This window comes from Thalassophryne amazonica, chromosome 17 (genome assembly GCF_902500255.1).
Source record: "Thalassophryne amazonica chromosome 17, fThaAma1.1, whole genome shotgun sequence".
In the NCBI taxonomy this organism is placed as follows: domain Eukaryota; kingdom Metazoa; phylum Chordata; class Actinopteri; order Batrachoidiformes; family Batrachoididae; genus Thalassophryne; species Thalassophryne amazonica.
In genome coordinates this window covers 17,007,961-17,027,306 of record NC_047119.1, presented here as the reverse complement: position 1 = coordinate 17,027,306, position 19,346 = coordinate 17,007,961, and the positions used below count along the sequence as shown (strand labels likewise).

Genomic DNA, 19,346 nt, shown 5'->3' with positions numbered 1-19,346 from the left:
ATCACCTGCTACATTGATTAGCGCTTACATTATGTACTCTCGTTTTTTTTCGTTTTTTGTCGGAGCGTTACAATGCCACCACACCTGGCATATGTACTACAGCTTTAAACGAAGCTTTGAGGCAAAGAATTTGCCTCAAACATTTTTGTAATCGAATTATTCGAATTACTCAATTCATCGTTTCAGCCCTACCGGAAACAGATTTATCTGTGATGCGTTACGTCAGCACTTAACAACCATTGGTCACCAGTATAAATATAAATAAGTCACTTGCCCAGTTCCAAATCACTGCTGTAGTTTTTGCGCCGCCGTAATACTTGGTACCATTGGAAAGATTATGTTTTGTCTACAAACGACCACAAGCTCGACTGGATCCACCCATCTTTGTGATCAGCAGAGGAATCAAAACATCCTGGTGTCTGCGGTGTGCGCGCTTTTTCTCACTCACTCATTCCTGCAAGTTTTAAAGTAACAATCTCTAAAACATAGCAAAGGTGAGCTAGCCATTCAGTGTTTTTGGTTCTAGAGACGGAAAATACTTACTGGGTAGAAAATGTCAGTGTGTTATGTCTTGCTGTTTAATTGCTGTGCACATTTATCTCTGACCTGAAAATTTGCCGGTTGTGGATCACTGAAGCAGCAGCCTCGTGTCAGTAGTTATGAGTCGTGTACTTTGGGGGTCATCTCAACATCACGAATGGGCATGAATGTGGGGGCTTTTACTTTTTAATTCGGGAGAATTATCACCTCCACACTTCATTTTTGCTTGTAAAAACGTATAACAGTGCCTTTCGAAACTAAGTAAATTCTCATTAATAAGTATAATTTATCATTTTGTGTTTAAAAATACATTCTCTGGCACAGTGTGTACCATTCTGCATTATAAGGTCTCCAGCCAGATGCCAGGAATGCCCCCAAAGTGACACAGAGTGTCGTGATCCAGAACCGGGCAAAGTGATCCATTTCCGGCAAATATTTGCACCATACATAATGTGGCTTCACACTTTAAGTAGAAGGGCTACACCATCCAGACTTTTTCAGCGAGATAACATCCAAATGCCCAATACAACAATACACAAGGACATTCAGTTGCATTAGTATAGCGGGACTTTAAAAAAGGTGATCCGGAACTGGGCAGCCATCTGTATATGGTAATTTAAAGAGTCATGGGGGTTTCTGAAATTCAGGCAAATTTGGTGTCCCCCCCAAACAGACCCCACCTCCTACGTGTGTGTGTGTGTATATATATATATATATATATATATATATATATAATATATGTATATATTAATATTTCTGATTTATTGTGTTTGTAAATTTGTCTGGACCCTAGGAAGAGTAGCTGCAACAAGGCTGCAGCTAATGGGGACCTCAATAAACATAAACTTTGAAATAACAACATTAAATAATTAGATGCGGATGAATTTTCAGCATGAAGGTGTAAAGTCATGATAGTGGGTTGTGGAATTTGTCTGGTTTAAGTACTCAAAATTTGTGGGATTAATAGGAACAGGAAAATTGTTAAAATTTTGCATACACTGAAAAAAGAAAATGTTTGAACCACCTTAAAGTGATACAATTTATAAAAACCTGAATGAATTAAGTTGTTTGAAAGTTAAATCAACTCTTAACTTACAAACATAAGTTCAAACAACTTAATTCATTCGGGTTTTTACAAATTGAAACACTTTTTTAAGTTGGTTCAAACATTCTCTTTTTTCAGTGTACTCACTGAGCTAATACTATATAGCCAGTACCTACCGCAAGAACCTCTTCTTCTTTGAGGAATTCTCCATTACAAATTCCTTTGATCGGCCCTTCTTCCCCTCGAGTACTATCCAGCCATTTTCCTTGGTTTCAGCCTCATCCTTGTTTCCCGTTTTGACAAGAATTTCATATTCTTTCAGAAAAAAAAGCAGTTTTTGTAAATTACATCCAAATGTCTGACAGTTACACATCACCGCATTTTAACAGAAAATATACAGACTGTTTCTCAGCTGGAAGTGTCAAACTGTGACATTTACGAGGTCTATTAGAAAAGTATCCGACCCTATTATTTTTTTCAAAAACCATATGGATTTGAATCACGTGTGATTACATCAGACATGCTTGAACCCTCATGGGCATGCAAGAGTTTTTTCACGCCTGTCGGTTATGTCATTCGCCTGTGGTCAGTCTTTGAGTGAGGAGTGGCCCACCCTCTCGTCAATTCCCCCCCCTTTCATTGTTTAGGAATGGCTCAGACTGCTGCTTTGTTTGATCAAAATTTTTTCAAAACTGTAAGGCACAACTGAGTGGACACCATTCGATAAATTCAGCTGGTTTTCGGTAAAAATTTTAACGGCTGAGAGATTTTGGTCTGGTAGTGTCGCCGTAAGGACGGCCCACGGCGCCTGATGGTGATCTGCGCTTCGAGGCGGCAGCGTCTCGCCGTTTCAAGTTGAAAACTTCCACATTTCAGGCTCTGTTGACCCAGGAAGTCGTCAGACAACAGAACTTTCAGAAGAAGACGGCATGAGGAGTTTATTCGGACATTCCATTGTTAATGGGCATTTTGTAATGAAAGAACATGCGGGCAGAGTCGCATGTCAGGCCGGACCCGACCGCGGGGGGTCGCAACAGGAAAAACACCTCCGTTGGAAACCTTAACGGGCAAGTTGGAACATGCCCAGCTGTTAAACAATTTCTCAGTTACTCACTTGTTGAAAGCCATCAAAAGCCGCCTGAATTTTACAAATGGTTTTCAACACGGAGGTGTTTTTCCTGTCACGGCGCACACAGATTTGCCGAGTCGTCACGGAAACGACTCATCTTTCATTACAAAATGTCCTTTAACAGTGGAATGTCACAGAATCACCGAAAACCAGCTTAATTTCTCGAATAGTGTCCACTCGGATATTCCTCACAGGTCCAGAAAAATTTTTGATAAAGCAACGCGCGCCGTCTCGAGCAGCGTATGAAACAAAGGAATTCAGCCGAGAGGGCGGGACCACATCTCACTCAAGTCCTGCCCACAGGGAAATGACGTCACCAACACGCGTGAAAAAACTCTACGCATGCGCACGAGGGTTCAAGCATGATTGGTGTAATCGCACGTCACTCAAATCCATATAGTTTAAAAAAATAAAAATAAAAGGGTCGGTTTATTATCTAATAGACCTCGTAGTCAGAGCCCACATTGGAAGGTAGACAAAGAAAAAGTTGTATGTAGCTTACAAGAGTACGACTTAAGAAAACAGTGACAGAGATGTTGTAGCTGAGCTTCCGTAGATAATCCGGTGTGCATAAGAGCCTGAAAGGACAACCCAGTGAAAAGACTGGTGATTGCATCGATACCAGATCAGTCACTGTAATGAGCTCACATCTGAGTTCCACCACCCACTCAAAACAAACGCAAACACAATCACGATCAAAGGGAATAATGGGATTATTAACAATCAGATGACAAATTAAAACCTCTTAAATCATTCTAAAGTCAGTTTTAAACAGTAATGAGGCGATAATCTGTGAGTCATTACTGATACTTTGAAATGACGACGCAGTGAACGCAGCAGCTAGCAGCTCATCTGGCTGCTGTGGCGCTCTGATCACTTCCTCTGTCTTTTATTACGAAATAATGCTGAATTTATGTGGAAATGATTGTTGTACAAAAGCTTCAGATATCTGTCGCTGAGACAGATGATGACTGGAGTGCAGTTTTAAGCAGAAACAAGGTGATAATTGGTGAACCCGCCTGATGCACAGAAATGACTGAAGGCATGGTGGACCGATTTTGTGGGGCTGTTCGGCGGCGGACACCGGAAGGTGTTGAAAGAAGGCAGTCTGGGCAGTTTCAGTTCAGCTTGGAGAACGTTCCAATCAGAGGGAGATGAAAAACTAAAGTGCGGTCACGAGGTACACAAAAACATAACATGTCATTCGAGCGCAGAACATAACGGCTTTCAGATCTCTGAAGTAAAATGTATAAATAGGTTGAAACTAGCCCAATAAAAGTTTTGTAAATCAGAATCATCATATGTGTATAACACCTGACAGACAAAGAGGACATGCCCACTTTGGCATACCATCACAGTGGTGGGTGAGTTGGTGCCACTAATGGACTCATGAAGCCAGCCATCAATACACCCAAATAGAATAACAAGAGGAAACAACTTCCACATTAGCAGAAACTTGCTGTAAGTGTAATACTCACTGTCAATTGCGGAACCTCCTATGCAACCATCCAGCAACTTAAAATAACTTGGAAAAACAGGACCAACATTGGAACTCAGCAACGTGACTATAAGGTGAGTGGGGTTCAGTGTGGTAGTTAGATGTATCGTCCACAAGGACTCCAAAGCATCACAATTTGACACATGTGCAATGAAATTTGTTCCCTGAATATACAGTTGGGTAATGGTACTTTGTAAACCAAATGGCACAAATCTCAAGGATAACTGATACAGGAGCTAAAATAATAAACTGTAATGCAGAATCTTATCTACAAAGATGATTTCAAATAAAATTGTATGGGATAATATGTAAAACACTTCAAATATGCAGATTTTTGAAAGGCCTCACTGGTCTTCTCGTTGAGGCTAAGATGTTGTTGTTAGCACAGGCCAGTTCTCTCATGATCTGTCCATCATCTTCATTCTTGGCAAGCCAGCGGTCACATGGGAAGCGAAATGTTTTGTCTAGCACCTCATCCTTTACGTCTATATACTCCAGATGCCACCCCGAAGAAAGACCTGTGTGTTAAAAAGTCATGAAACAAAAGTTGTACAAGTAAATATGCTGCACCTTGAGGACCAAACAGTTCAACTATATGCCAACCATTTAGTTTTCATAGTGTTTGATAACAGCCATGTCAAACCAGATATCGTCTTGGACACACCAGAAAGCAGCACTTGAATCCATCACTTGTCTGGGTTAGATCAAATTAGACCACGTGTACCTCAGACAACATGTGGGACAGACCAACAAATGGCAAGGTGACAATATTTATGTTCCACACAGTTTGCAAATTGGAAATAGTCCCAAATTGGACCTGGACCATTTTGAAATTGTTCAATTACACAAGACACCTAGAACTACACAAAGCTGCAGTCAAGAAGTGTAAGTATTGTTCAAATTTCCAAAGTTTTTTTGATCAAAGTATTTTTATTAGTTTTTCCATTTTTACACACAAAGCAACAATGAACACAAACTTAAAATAACCCTCCCACCCCACCCCTTCTAAACCGGTTCAACTATAATAATAACTAAACTGTAAAGGCATCTAAGGACACACAAACGCAATCTTAAGTACCGCATGTTAGTATGCATCACAGACCCTGATAGTATCTAAACTAAAACATCTGCAGGTAAGCTCTCAAAATAAGATAGAAATGGCTGCCATGTATCAAGATAGACCTTGACAGATCCTTTTACAGTATATCTGATCTTCTCCAAATGAATATGATACATAACTTCTCTCATCCATTGACCATATGAAGGTGGATGTAGATTCTTCCATTGGCAGAGAATGAGTCTCCTGGCCAACAAAGAACAAAACGCAATCATAGCCTTCTGTTTTTTACTGAATAGGGCCTCCAGAGGAACAACACCAAACAGAGAGGTCAGTGGAGATGGATGGACAGTCCTACCACAGACTGCAGAAAGTGTCTTGAAAACAGATTGCCAATAACCATGTAGTTTTGGACAGGTCCAAAATGTGTGAACCAGTGAGGCCGGTGACTGTTTGCAGCGGTTGCATACCGGGTCCAGGTCAGGTTTAAACTTTGACAGTTTGTCCTTAGACCAATGCAGACGATGGACGACTTTAAACTGAAGAACAGAATGTCTCAGACATATTGAAGATGAATAAATGTTCTTGATAATGATTCCCCACATTGAATCTGAAAATTTCCAAAGTTTATATATTCACAAAATTAAACCCCAAACTATTTAAGATAATAATATGCAAGGTTTCTGAGCAATTCTGACAAGACTCATTTGATGGTTATTGGTCCTGCGAGACACATCAGTTTGACCAGCAAACATTAACCTTGGCTAGTCCAAGGTTAATGTTACCTTGGACTAGTGTTGTTCATCGTAGTGATAAAGTGAAAAATCATAGGGTGACTTTTGATCCCACACTGTCTTTCAACAGATGCATTAAGTAACTAAGAACACTTTCTATCACCTCTGTAGTATTGTGAAGTTTCAACTTATCCTTCCCATGGCTGATGCAAAGACATTGATTCACGTCTTTGTCTCTTCTAGACTGGATTAATGTATGTAACATCTTATTTTCTGTCTTACCTCAGTTGAGCATCAGAGGTCTCCAGTTTGTTAAAAAATGCTACTGCTAGAGTTCTTACTAAGATAACAAAGTTTGACCATAGTACCCCAGTTGTGGCCTCCCTCCACTGGTTTCCTGTACATGCAAGGTCATATTTTAAGGTTTTGTTACTAACATATTAAATCCTCCATGGACTAGCACTTCCTCATATGGCTGATCTAATTAGGCCTTATGTACTGGTCCATGCTCTGCGTTCTCAGGAGCCGGATTTTTGTGTACCGGACACTGCACGTCTATTCAGCAAAGAACTTTGAATGCCAGTCTCCTGTGTGTGAGTCTAGCATTTGTGTCCAGCCAGTTTGTGCACCAGACCTTGTTAGATAACGCAGTCTGATTCTCTGGAGTCACTCAAATCTAGATTAAAGACCCACCTATTCTCCCTTTTGTATGACTAAGATATGAGTGTTGTACTGAACCATGTTTTCTCTCCATCTTAATTTTGTTATTAATAATGGAGCAGGACTCAGTCTAATCATATCTAAATTCTGGGTCTGTTAGTGTAGCAAAGGGCTAGCTGCCAGTGACCACATTAGTATCCTGTCTGCGATTGTTATTTCACTGCTGAGAAATAGTGTTCTGCAAATTGTTAGTTCTGGCTGATTGATTCTACTCTCTCTTTCGTGGATGGTTGCGATGGAGGGGAGTACCCGTTCAGTCCTTCATTGTCTGAGCATGGGGCTTAATGGAACTTGTACTAGGGCTGTTCATGTTAGATAGAAAAATTAAAAGTTGCGAGAGACTTCATGCCACATGTTGCTTTTGTTCCACTTGGAGTTTTATAAGTGCAGACCAAATTTGAACTTAATCAGATAAGATTTAGAGGTCCCCCAGAGTGACACATTCTGCTCTCCCTCTGCTGGCAAGACAACATCACCATAACGGGAGAAGACTCTGATGCCATTATTTTCTTTTACAGGTACATGTGATGGCTTCTAATCGCAAAACGTGATGGTTGATTGGGCACCCAGAGGAGAACATTACTGGATTACTACATTGTTTGGGGAAAATTGTTTGCTTTGTGGGGGAACCCCTAAACAATGTCCGATTACAATAAAATTTGGCACAGATCTTTTATTTTAATAGTGGAACAAGAACAACATGTGGCCCAAAAGATTTTGTAACATTTGACATTTTGAGCAGGTCTAACCTTCATCACCTGGGACATTCTCTGGATTACAATGCTAACACATTGTACTGTCACAGACTCCTGACCCGTGTTGGTCGTGCCACACCCGCACTTTAGGAGAGCTCTCCCAAGCTTAGGGACATCTGGAAGCGAAATATGTCCATCCGCTTGCGCTCAAACTTGTTGGAGTTGTTGGACTCTTTGAGCGCCAGTGTCCCTGTGTCTCCATTCTCTCAAAAACAATGACCCATACATTAGCATCAGTGCCTGACCCTGAAGAGATACCAGAAAGTCCACCATTAAGACCAGTTGATTGATAAGTTGTTTTATTTTGTGGAAGTTACAAACCCAATTCCAATGAAGTTGGGATGTTGTGAAAAATGTAAATAGAAACAGAATACAATGATTTGCAAATCCTCTTCAGCCTATATTCAATTGAATACACCACAAAGACAAGATATTTAATGTTCAGACTGATAACTTTGTTTTGTGCAAATATTTGCTCATGTTGAAAATGGATGCCTGCAACATGTCTCAAAAAAGCTGTGACAGTGGTATGTTACCACTGTGTTACATCACCTTTCCTTCTGACAACACTCAATAAGTGTTGGGAACTGAGGACACTAATTGTTGAAGCTTTGTAGGTGGAATTCTTTCCCATTTTTGCTTGATGTATGACTTAATTTGTTCAACACTCCGGAGCTTCATAATGCACCACACATTTTCAATGGGTGACAGGTCCGGACTGCAGGCAGGCCATTCTAGTACCCGCGCTCTTTTACTATGAAGCCACGCTGTTGTAATGTGCAGAATGTGGCTTGGCATTGCCTTGCTGAAATAAGCAGGGATGTCCCTGAAAAAGACGTTGCTTGGATGGGCAGCATGTGGTTGCTCCAAAACCTGGATGTACCTTTCAGAATTGATGGTGCCATCACAGATGTGTAAGTTGCCAATGCCACGGGCACTAACACACCCCCATACCAGCACAGATGCTGGCTTTTGACTTTGCTCTGGTAACAATCTGGATGATCTTTTCCTCTATTGTCCGGAGGACAAGATGTCCATGATTTCCAAAAACAATTTGAAATGTGGACTCATCAGACCACAGCACACTTTTCCACTTTGCGTCTGTCCATTTCAAATGAGCTGGGCCCAGAGAAGGATGCAGCATTTCTGGATGTTGTTGATGTATGGCTTTCACTTTGCATGGTAGAGTTTTAACTTGCACTTGTAGATGTTAGCGGCAAACTGTGTTAACTGACAATGGTTTTCTGAAGTGTTGCTGAGCCCATGCGGTAAGATCCTTTACACAATGATGTAGGTTTTTAATGCGGTGCCGCCTGAGGGATCGAAGATCACGGGCATTCAATGTTGGTTTTCGGCCTTGTCGCTTATGTGTAGAAAGTTCTCCAGATTCTCTGAATCTTCTGATTATATTATGGACTGTAGATGATTGAATCCCTAAATTCCTTGCAATGAATGTTGAGAAACATTCTTCATAAACTGGTTGGACTATTTTTTTCATGCAGTTGTTCACAAAGTGGTGATCCTTGACCCATCTTGTGAATGGCTGAGCCTTTTGGGTTCCAATTAGGTATTCTTGAGCATTAATCAACTTTCCCAGTCTTTTGTTGCCACTGTCCCAGCTTTTTTGAAAGGTGTTGCAGGCATCCATTTCAAAATGAGCAAATATTTGCACAAAACAACAAAGTTAATCAGTTTGAAACATTAATATCTTGTCTTTGTGGTGTATTCAGTGAATATAGGTTGAAGAGGATTTGCAAATCATTGTATTCTGTTTTTATTTACATTTAACACAACATCCCAACTTCATATTGGGGTCGTAAAAGAGTGACATTTATAACATTATGCTGTGATCTAAGAGAGGCTGTTGAAATGGCCATGGTCTGTCTGTTGGGCTGTCTCTGTTTGTTTGCCTGTCTGTGTTGGTCGGTCTGTCTCTGTTTTTTCTGTTCTGTTGGTCTCTATTTTGTCTGTATCAGTACCTTTTTAAATGCAAAGAGCATTTTAAAGTATCAATTTATCCACCAGTCAAACGTGATCATGACGAAGATATCCACAGGTCTAACGTCAAAGTCAAATCAGAGGTTACTGTCAAAAGTAACCACATCTCAGGAACTACATGACTTTACTGAAACCATGTTTTATACACAGACTCCTGCTTCTGGGGTTAACAAATGTATCAGCCCTTTGACATCAGTGACATTCAAAGGTCATGAGCAGAAAGTTGATTCAGGTTGAAACTCTAGTGTTGGTGTAGGTTTTGTACCTGAATTTGTTCACCAACCTGCAAGTTGATATTTCACTAAGAAGTCATAGGTAATGTTAATGCTCAAGTACAGGGTTTACAACATACAGCAACTCTGAAGTTATTTGAAGAGTTACATATTGTTTGAAAAATTTGGCTTTAATACTGTTTCTGGATAACTTTAAACTCGTATCCGATACAGATGCCCACAGGACAGCTGTTTGTTTGGAGCAAAAGCTCCAGAGAAGCTCGACAATCATGTAACAGGAAGGGCCGTGCAGTAACAGCTCTGCTGGGCCCATTTATTGTAAGAGTTACATGCAAAGCAGAGCCAAATGTTGATCATAAAATACGGGATGTGGATGCTCTTGTTTAATATTGTGCTCCTCCACATATACTCACACTGCATTGTGCTATAAAGCAACCAAATGACTCCATTACCTCAGCTGCATTCCCTGTGTAATGTGTTTCATGTAATGTCTTCTGTCTGTGTGTGCTGAGGAGGAAATTCAAGGGTACATCTTAAGCCGTGGTCACAACCGCTGTACTTGGCATATGCGTGCAGTCTACTTGCAAAAACGTGGGCTCAATTTAGAGATCCGTACTTCGTAAGTACTGCCTCAGTACGAATTTAGGAGCACGCAGACACGCCGTAGAGGTTTAAGTGCATGCAGAACTTTTGCTGCGGTTCAGGGCTGTGGATTCACCAGCAGTACAGATGACGCACGCTGTGAGTACTGCCTCAGTATGGATTCAGAGCAGCACATTTTCATTGAATTAATCAAATCTGTACGTAGGCAGTACGGATTACGGCACTCACCACATACTATGGAGGCCGACAGACTTGCATGCACAACGCAGCTTCTCACTTGAACTTGGACTTTATTTCCAAACGTCAGCAACATGCACTCCACAGCTTCAGTCTGTTAACTAGCTGTAACTTTTTGAGGCAAGGTAAACACTCGTACAACTGACCGCTGCAGGCTGGACGTGCTCATGCATCGCCGACGCTGAAAAACACCTGCCGCTCCGGTACCGCTCATAAAAAAGAAAAGTGCCCCACACACACACACACTGCTTTATTGTCAACTCTCTTTATCGTTACAACTCCTAGAGACGTGCGTTGAACATACTCCCTCCCTTCTCTTGCTACTGCCTCCGTCGTTTTCACAAAAACGTAGTGGCCGTGGCATCCGCAAAAAACGTACGGCAAAAAAAAAAAACGCACGGTGGGTTGTGACCGAGGCTTTAGCCTCCAAAAACTGCTAAAGGCACAGATCAGTCCTTTGAAGTCTTCAACTTGTCAGCTCACTATAACCTGGATCAGTAGGCTCTACTTAGCTATAATGAGCAAAACAGTAATAAAGCAAAGATTTCAGACATTACTACCTAAAACAACATGTCACTGCAAAAAAGTAGGTCAAATGAAGACGGGTTAAACTCTGGGAAGACAGAAAATGTGATTAAAAATGTTCTTTTTTGGCATGTAAAAGTCAGGAGTTCACTAATTGATGAGGTCTTCAAGAACAAGCCACACCTTCTCTACTTTAAATATCAATTTGAATGCCATTGATGCCGTTGATGAATGCCATTGATGCTATTCGTGATCAGTCCATTAGATTTTTGCTGTGCACTACACTTGTTTTTTTTTTTTTTTTTTTTTTTCCTTTTCTCATTTTAACAACACCAGCAGTCTTGAAGGGTGAAACTCAAGGCTAAAACTAACAGCTGATATTCAGTGCCATTTTTTTTTCTTAATAATAATTTACTGATTATGCAGGGCTGGTGACACATTATCTGGGTCTGGGTTGTTTTAGAAGTAAGCCAAGCAGCTCACCCCACCACCCTTGGACAGGTCTTCTACTCCTACTGAGGATTCCTGAGGTGTTCCCAAGCCAGATGTTAGATGTAATGCATATTTCAAAATTTGCCATTTATGGACAAATGCTTCAATTTTCCCAGTTCTTGTACATGTCTGAAATTTGTTCTTGCCCCAGCAGGCAGTCATCCTGGAGAACTGGCAATAGTCACCGGCTATGATGACCCACCTGAAATATCACTGGTCTTGACCTGGATGATGTAAGTAGTGATTTCCACATTGTCTCCTCATCCACCACAGCAGCCATCTCACAAATCGTGGTCCTCTTGGGTCCACGTGTTTTGGAGAGCCAGTCTTCATAGGTGAAGATAGACACTTCTTCTGTGGTCCGGTTACGCATGATCACCTGAAGCATAGAGTTGAAACTTCAGTCACGCCATTAGATGAGCTCTAGAGATGACAAAACAGACATACCGTTAATATAATAGCCAGATAATTTTTTTTATTGTAATGGCTGAATGACTCACTATATCAAAAGTTACCAAACATACAGGGTTTTTAATGCTAAATTGTTTCCACAACCACTTAGTTCTGCATTACATAATAAAAAAAAAAAAAAATCAAGAAACACGTAATTACAATCAGAGTGATACCTATCATCATGACTAAAATAGGTTTTAGTCACTGCTAACCACTAAGCCTCTGTGCTGCCACAGTAAGTTTAATATAACGACTGAATGGATCCTTCTCATTTGATTGGTGGCTTGTATGTCATGTGACATGGATTATTAATGTTTCATTGACCATGCAATAGTTCTTTTTTAGCGTGCAATTTTGGTGCTATATGAAATGTGCTATTGCATGCCCCGACCACCGCGCATGCTCACACTACCAGGGGCGGCGTTTAGCTAAACGTAGTAGTGTTTGTTTTGCTGGCGGACGGTGATTTGAAGGAGCTAGTTGATGGTGCTAAATCTTCTAACACACACACACAAAAAAAAAACAAAGAGAAGAAAAGAGCTGTTAGGATGAAAAGCTGGACAAATATGTGATGTAATTTTTCAATGGACTGAGGAACTACAGTCTCTTTTTTTTTTTTTTTTTTTCTGGAAATGCACAAAGTCAATGCACGGCATCACAGGCTACATCGTCGCAATTTTGGACTCCTATTTAAAGTTTGTGTTGGACTGTTAAGCACCAGTGGAACACCAAAATATAAGTCCCATTTCTGTTGATTAGAAATTAATAAAATATCAAATGACAAGGATCTGTTTTAGCCGTTATATAAAACAAATAATGAATATTTCTTTTCTTTTTTTTCATTCTTTCAATGGAATGAATATTAATTCAGTGGAATGTTCCACCAATGTTCGTCTTCCGCCATCGTTGAATGGAACATTTCCAGCTTTCACCTCATGAAACATTCATACCACTGAACTCATAAACATTCATTATTTGTATATTAGTTCATCGTTGTGCACTGAAGTCATGTGCATGTGTGCAGATGGTTCACTGACCAGCGTGCATTAAATGCATCAACAGAAGGATTATGAAGGATAAATTCACTTTGAGATATGTCACATATAACACTGTTAACAGTAAGGTAAAGTCTACTGACTTTTGCCTTGAGTTGTAATTTTTATGTTAAGCAAGCCCAAGTAAAAAAGGAGAAGCTGAAAGAATTTTCTATTGATGCAGTGTGGGTCGGTGTGTGTGGAAACTGTTGAGTTTTGGGTGGAAACTAGCAGTAAGACATGGTTTGTGCTGTGTGCAGGTAGAAGATTGGAAGCTTGGTCAATCTGTGAAACAAGATCAAAGGTGGTCATCTAAGGACCTGCTGCAGCCTCCATCCACTTTCACATCTGTTGGGTTACAAGCCATCACCTCCTCCACCTGATCTGCCATTGAGGACTTCTTGTTTCACCAGAGCCCCGCTAGCTGTCGTGTTCAGGGTTCCTGTTGGGCCTTCATGGTTACTGCAGAAACCACTGGGCACACAAGTTCCTCACCATATTAAACCTCTACTTGATCTGTTGCCCAGCTGTCATGATGTGGATGAGGGGTTGGATTTTGACACCCAAATATGATACAGGATACTGTAGCATGAAATCAACAGTTCCTCATGGCCAGGACACCTGTCCACCACAGGTTACTTCCCCATGCAAGTTCAGTACCCATTTACAGCTCGTTTGACTGAGAGAATCCAGATGAAATGTTTATCCAAGGAGACTGACAGGTAGCCTGAAATCATATGCTTAGAATCAAATCCTGGTAGATAGATTGGTATTCTAATTCCTATCCCACAGAGTCACCTGTCTTGCAGTCAAGTTCAGGAACAATGAAAAAGCTGAGCTTATTTCCATAAATTTGCCATTTTCCTACATATTAGCATGGAGCTGGATACAGTTGTATGCAAAAGTTTGGGTCCCTCTGATAAGTCGCCCTGATAATTTTCAAAATTTTCCTTTATAAATCATTGGTTGTCTGGATCAGAAATTTCAGTAAATATATCATAGCAACGAACACACTGATATTTGAGAAGTGAAATTAAGTTTCTAGTATTTACAGAAAGTGGGCACCCTTGTCATTTTAGTGATTTAAATACATTAGCACTAATTATTGGAACACAAAATTGGTTGGTAACTCATTGACCCTTGACCTCCTTACACAGGTGAATCATTTGCAAATGTTTCCCCTGTTTGCATCTCTTATAATGAGTGGCAACATGGGAGCCTCTAAACAACTCTCAAATGACCTAAAAATAAAGACTGTTGAACATCATGGTTTAGGGGAAGGATACAAAAAGCTATCTCAAGCGATTTAGCTGTCAGTTTCCACTGTGAGGAACAATAGTGAGGAAATGGAAGACCGCAGGCACAGTACTAGTTAAGGCCTAAAGCAGCAGGCCAAGAAAAATCTCAGATAAGCGGAAGCCAAGATGGTGAGAACAGTCTTAGTCAACCCACAGGACCTGCTCCAAAGACCTACAACATGATCTTGCTGCAGATAGTGTCCTCTGTGCATCGTTCAACTCTTGCTGCAGATAGTGTCTCTGTGCGTCGTTCAACTATACAGCGCACTTTGCACAAAGAGATGCTGTAATGCAGGGGAAGCCTTTTCCGTGTGCACGCCACAGAGTCGCTTGAGGTTTGCTAAAGCACATTGGGACAAGCCAGCTTCATTTTGGAATGAGGTGCTGTGGACTGATGAACCTAACATTGAGTTAATGGACATAACAAGGGGCAGTATGCCTGGCTGAACAAGAACATGGCATTCCAAGAAAAAACACTTATCTACAATAAAATTTGGAGGTGGTTCCATCATGCTGTATGGCTGTGTGGCCAGTGCAGGTACTGGGAATCTTTTTAAAGTTGAGGGTCACATGGATTCCAGTCAATATCAGATTCTTGAGAACAATGTTCATGAATAAGTGACAAAGTTGAAGTTGTGCCGGGGATGGATCTTTTAACAAGACAACAACCCTGAACACTGCTCAAAATCTCCTAAGGCATTCATGCAGAGGAACAAGTACAACGTTCTGGAGTGGCCATCTCAGTCCCCAGACCTGAATATTATTGAAAATCTGTGGTGTGATTTTAAGTGGGCTGTCCATACTCGGAAACCAACAAACCTGACTGAACTGGAGATGTTTTGTAAAGAAGAATGGTCCAAAATACCTTCAACCAGAACCCAGACTCTCATTGGAAGCTATAGTAAGTGTTTAGAGGCTGTTATTTCTGCAAAAGGAGGATCTACTAAATATTGATGTATTTTTTCTGTTGGGGTGCCCAAATTTATGCACCTGCCTAATTTGTTTAAATAATTATTCCACACTTTCTGTAAATCCTATAAACTTCATTTCACTTCAAATATTGTATCACTGTGTTTATCTCCTATATGATATATGTAATTGAAATTGCTGATCCAAACAACAATGATTTATAAAAAATCATCAGGGGTGTCCAAACTTTTGCATACCACTGTATAGCACCTTGTTTCTTGACTGGTCCTGATTACAATTAAATCACTTCTTTGATTCTTTTTTTAATATGAATTTGAACTCTGTTATTAATAAACAAAAAAAAAAAATCCTTTGGGCATTATAACAAGTACAGCCTCATACATTAGTAATTCTAATATATTACAATTTTTAATCCCATGTTTCTTACCACTAGATCTGTGAGGCAATTCATGATCACAAAGACTTGGTTCAGGCAGCCACACTGGTATTAGTGGTTGACTTTGCATTGTTATTTGGGAGGATTACTATGCTGGCACACCACCAGGCTGATTGGTGCACCGCGTGGCTCATTGGTGCATTGAGTTCCATACAAAGAAGCAGCAATCTAAAGCTAATGTGTCTGCTTGTGATGCTGAACGCACTAGGCCCTGTGCAGGGTCAAGTCAAAGAGATGTTCACTCTCACTGAGTCCCACACAGTGTTTTTTTTTTGTTTTTTTTTAATTGTTCCTGATTGCTGAGCTACTCTGCAGCCATATGGCTCTTTTACTAGGCAGGCAATTTCTAAATATGTAGAGTTTCAGCAAGACCTGAAACATCAGAGTGCTTGTGGAGACAAATTGTGACCAAGGCTTTGAACCAGTTCATGAAATGAAAACCAGAAACGACACACATTTACACCAAATACATTTGATGGATTCTCACAAGGACAGTCGAAAGCTGAAGTATATAGCCTAAGTATATATTGGGTTACACTGACAGTATACAGGCAAGTGTCAGTATACTTGGGTAACTCACAACTCTACTTGTAGTACGTTACCTGTAGTTATTACTAGTTCTACATTTTATAAACTAAAAAGAGGGCCAATTTAGTCCCAACACGTATTCAAACAGTACACTTACATGTAAGTAAACTTGAGATTTAATAAAATAAACTTTAAGTATACTTTTGTTGGGGAGGGGTATAGCCTGTATCAATAGACATTTTTATAATCCTTTGTCACCAACTGTTTGTGATGTTCAGGATGGAGTTTCAAGGCACAGTCAGGGACTGGAGGTTATACAGTTCATTGACCTTGGAATTGCTTCTCTCCTTTTTGTGGATGATGTAGTTCTGTTGGCTTCACCAGAAAGTGACCGTCAGTGCTCACTGAGTAGGTCTGAGGCTGAGGGTAAAGTGACTGGAATGAGGATCAGCACCTCCAAATTTGAGACCATTGTCCTCTGTTGGAAAAAGGTGGATTGTCCCCTCTGTGCCAGTGGAGGGTTATTGTCCCAAGTGAAGGTGTTTGTGTCTCTGGGTTTGTTCCTAAGTGGGGCTGAGTTGGAGGAGATCAGTCAATGGATTGGGGCTGCATCTGATGTATTGCAGGAGTTGTACCACACTTGTGGTGAAGAAGGAATTGAGCCAGAAGGTGAGACTCTAATTTACCAGTTCATTTATGATCCTACCTTCACCTGTTGGCCATGCGTTTTGGGTAATGACTGCAACAAGGTTATGGGTACAAGCGGTGGAAATTAGATATCTGGGCTTACACTCTGGTAGTGGGGTGGCATAGCAAAACAGTTGTTCATTTTGTGATAAAGCATGGAATTTGGCACACATAAAGAATTACACAGGGGTCAAGTTTTTAAAATGATCCAGTCATGTTGAAAACTATACTATACTACATTATTTGTCTGATCATAACAATTCCAAAAAGGCATAGTTTGGACTATGTGTTACTGAATGTTATGGAGTTATGTGGTAAAAACTGCAAAAATGGTGACAAAGATCAGTTTCAATTTGTACAGGGGTGAAGAGTTAAAGTTGCTCCAATTTTAGTAAAAAGTGATGCAAATTATTGGTTGAAATAAAAGGATTAATAAATGGAATAGTTTTGACTGCTGAATGCTTGGATTCCAAAGTAAGGTCAGACAAGGTTGACATCCATTGGATTCTATGATGTATGACATGTTACCCCGTAACATCACTAAGCATAACAGATGGTGCATACTATTCCTTCTTAAAATGCTATTAACCAATAATTTGCATCTTTTTTTTTTTTTTAACAAACTTGGAGCAATTTTAACTTTTGACCCTTGTACAAGCTGAAACTGACCTTTTGTCACCATGTTTTTACCCCATAACTCCAGAACATTCAGTCATAGATAGTCAAACTATACCATTTTGGAATCATTATGATCAGACAAAAAATGTGGTATTTTCAACAATATTGGAGTATTTTTAAATTTTGATGCCTGTGTAATTCTTTATTGACCCCTGTAGCTCTTCAGAGGTCAGCTCCAGGATGGCTCCATATCTGAAAATAAACATTAGTTAACTTAGAATATGTGTGCCAAATTCCATGCTTTTATCACAAAATTAACATTTTTTATGGAAATTTTAGCTAAGTTGCACCACTATGGGACATGGTGAGAAGTTTGAATATCAGAGGGACTTGAAGTACACCCGCTACTTCTTTGCATCAAAAGGAGTTTTGCATCAAGCATTGAGAAATACAAACTGTATGATACTGTGTTACTCATACGGTTTTATGATTAAATCTGTCTGCAGAAGGCAGTTCTCATAAAGTGAGTGACTGCAAGAACTAGAGTAGTGAGGGAAGCCACTAAGACACCCATGACAACTCTTAAGGAGCTATTGGCTCCTGTGGCAGGGATTGGAGAAACTGTTTATAGCTCAGCTTTGTTGGTTGCATACATGCAACAAATTCATGGTGAAGTGGTAGAATCTAGGCTCTGAATGCCCATTTGCCTTGGGGAAACCTAGGTGAAATTTGACATATTTTAAAGAAAATTGCTGACAAGCATCTTGATTTCAACCCCATTTTGGTAGTGTGCAGAAGCACAATTTCAAAAATTGTATCAGTCCAGCTACTTATAGCCGTTACTGTAGTTATACCACACAACCTTACACGGGACATTATAAATCAGTATGTTGTTTGGTTTTTCCACTTCAGGAATGATCATTTTAAGGTGGAACCCAAAACTAGAAACACTGAAATACCCATTCTGCTGAGAATGAACAGCTTGACAAAAATAAATTCTGGTTTGAATCCCTGCTTGTGATGTCTTCACAGCCTCAGCGGAGTAAGAAAAAAGTACAGAAGAACACAGAGAAACAGGCTTTCATACACAGCAGGTTACATGAATTTGCAGAGATGCACATACATGCACTGATGTGTGTTAACAATCGAAAACATGGAGTAGGATGCATTGTGTTTTGTTTCTATCCTGAGTGGTGCAAGAACACATTATTGTGTGTGTGTGTGTGTGTGTGTGTGTGTGTGTGTGTGTGTGTGTGTGTGTGAGAGCGATGCGATGAATAAGATGGGTCAATATGCTCACTCCAGGAACTCTGAACCCTGCTGTATGTGTGCTTGTCTTTGTTGGTGGGTGAATCATGCTCTGACTGTTCCTGTTTGTAGGGAGAGATGTGCATGCATGTGTGTGTATTGTCTGTGATATAATAGATCAAATGATCCTGTGACCTGCAGCACACAGCCGCAGGATAAAAACACAAACCTGTGAGTGCTTTGTGCTATTGATTTTGGAAGAAGCTGACAATTACTGTTCTGCTTTTATCTGCCAGATTTCATTTTTTGTTTTGTTTCTTTTTTCTTTTTGACAAGATGTACAGGTTATTCTTTGTAGCAAAGAACCTTGACAAGAACAAACAAACCTGTAATGTTTAGTAGGTAAATCTCTATTAAAAAGCCAAGTGTCCTCTGTGTACATGTATGCGTGTGTGTAATTCGATCACGGGAAAACTGTTGAAAGTTGATAGGACAAATATTTTTGGAGAAATTAGGGATATTAGGTAACAGTGAACAATGGATGTTGA

At 40.2% G+C, this 19,346-nt stretch overlaps 1 protein-coding gene across 1 annotated transcript in view; it reads right to left on the bottom strand.

Annotated features, from left to right (window-relative positions):
* LOC117530054 (lipoxygenase homology domain-containing protein 1-like) overlaps positions 1-19,346 on the bottom strand; it is a 138,566-nt gene that overhangs the window by 45,826 nt on the left and 73,394 nt on the right. Inside the window, 3 exon segments of the mRNA XM_034192988.1 lie at positions 4,561-4,730; positions 11,769-11,816; positions 11,819-11,945. Coding sequence (XP_034048879.1) covers positions 4,561-4,730; positions 11,769-11,816; positions 11,819-11,945 — 345 coding nt within the window.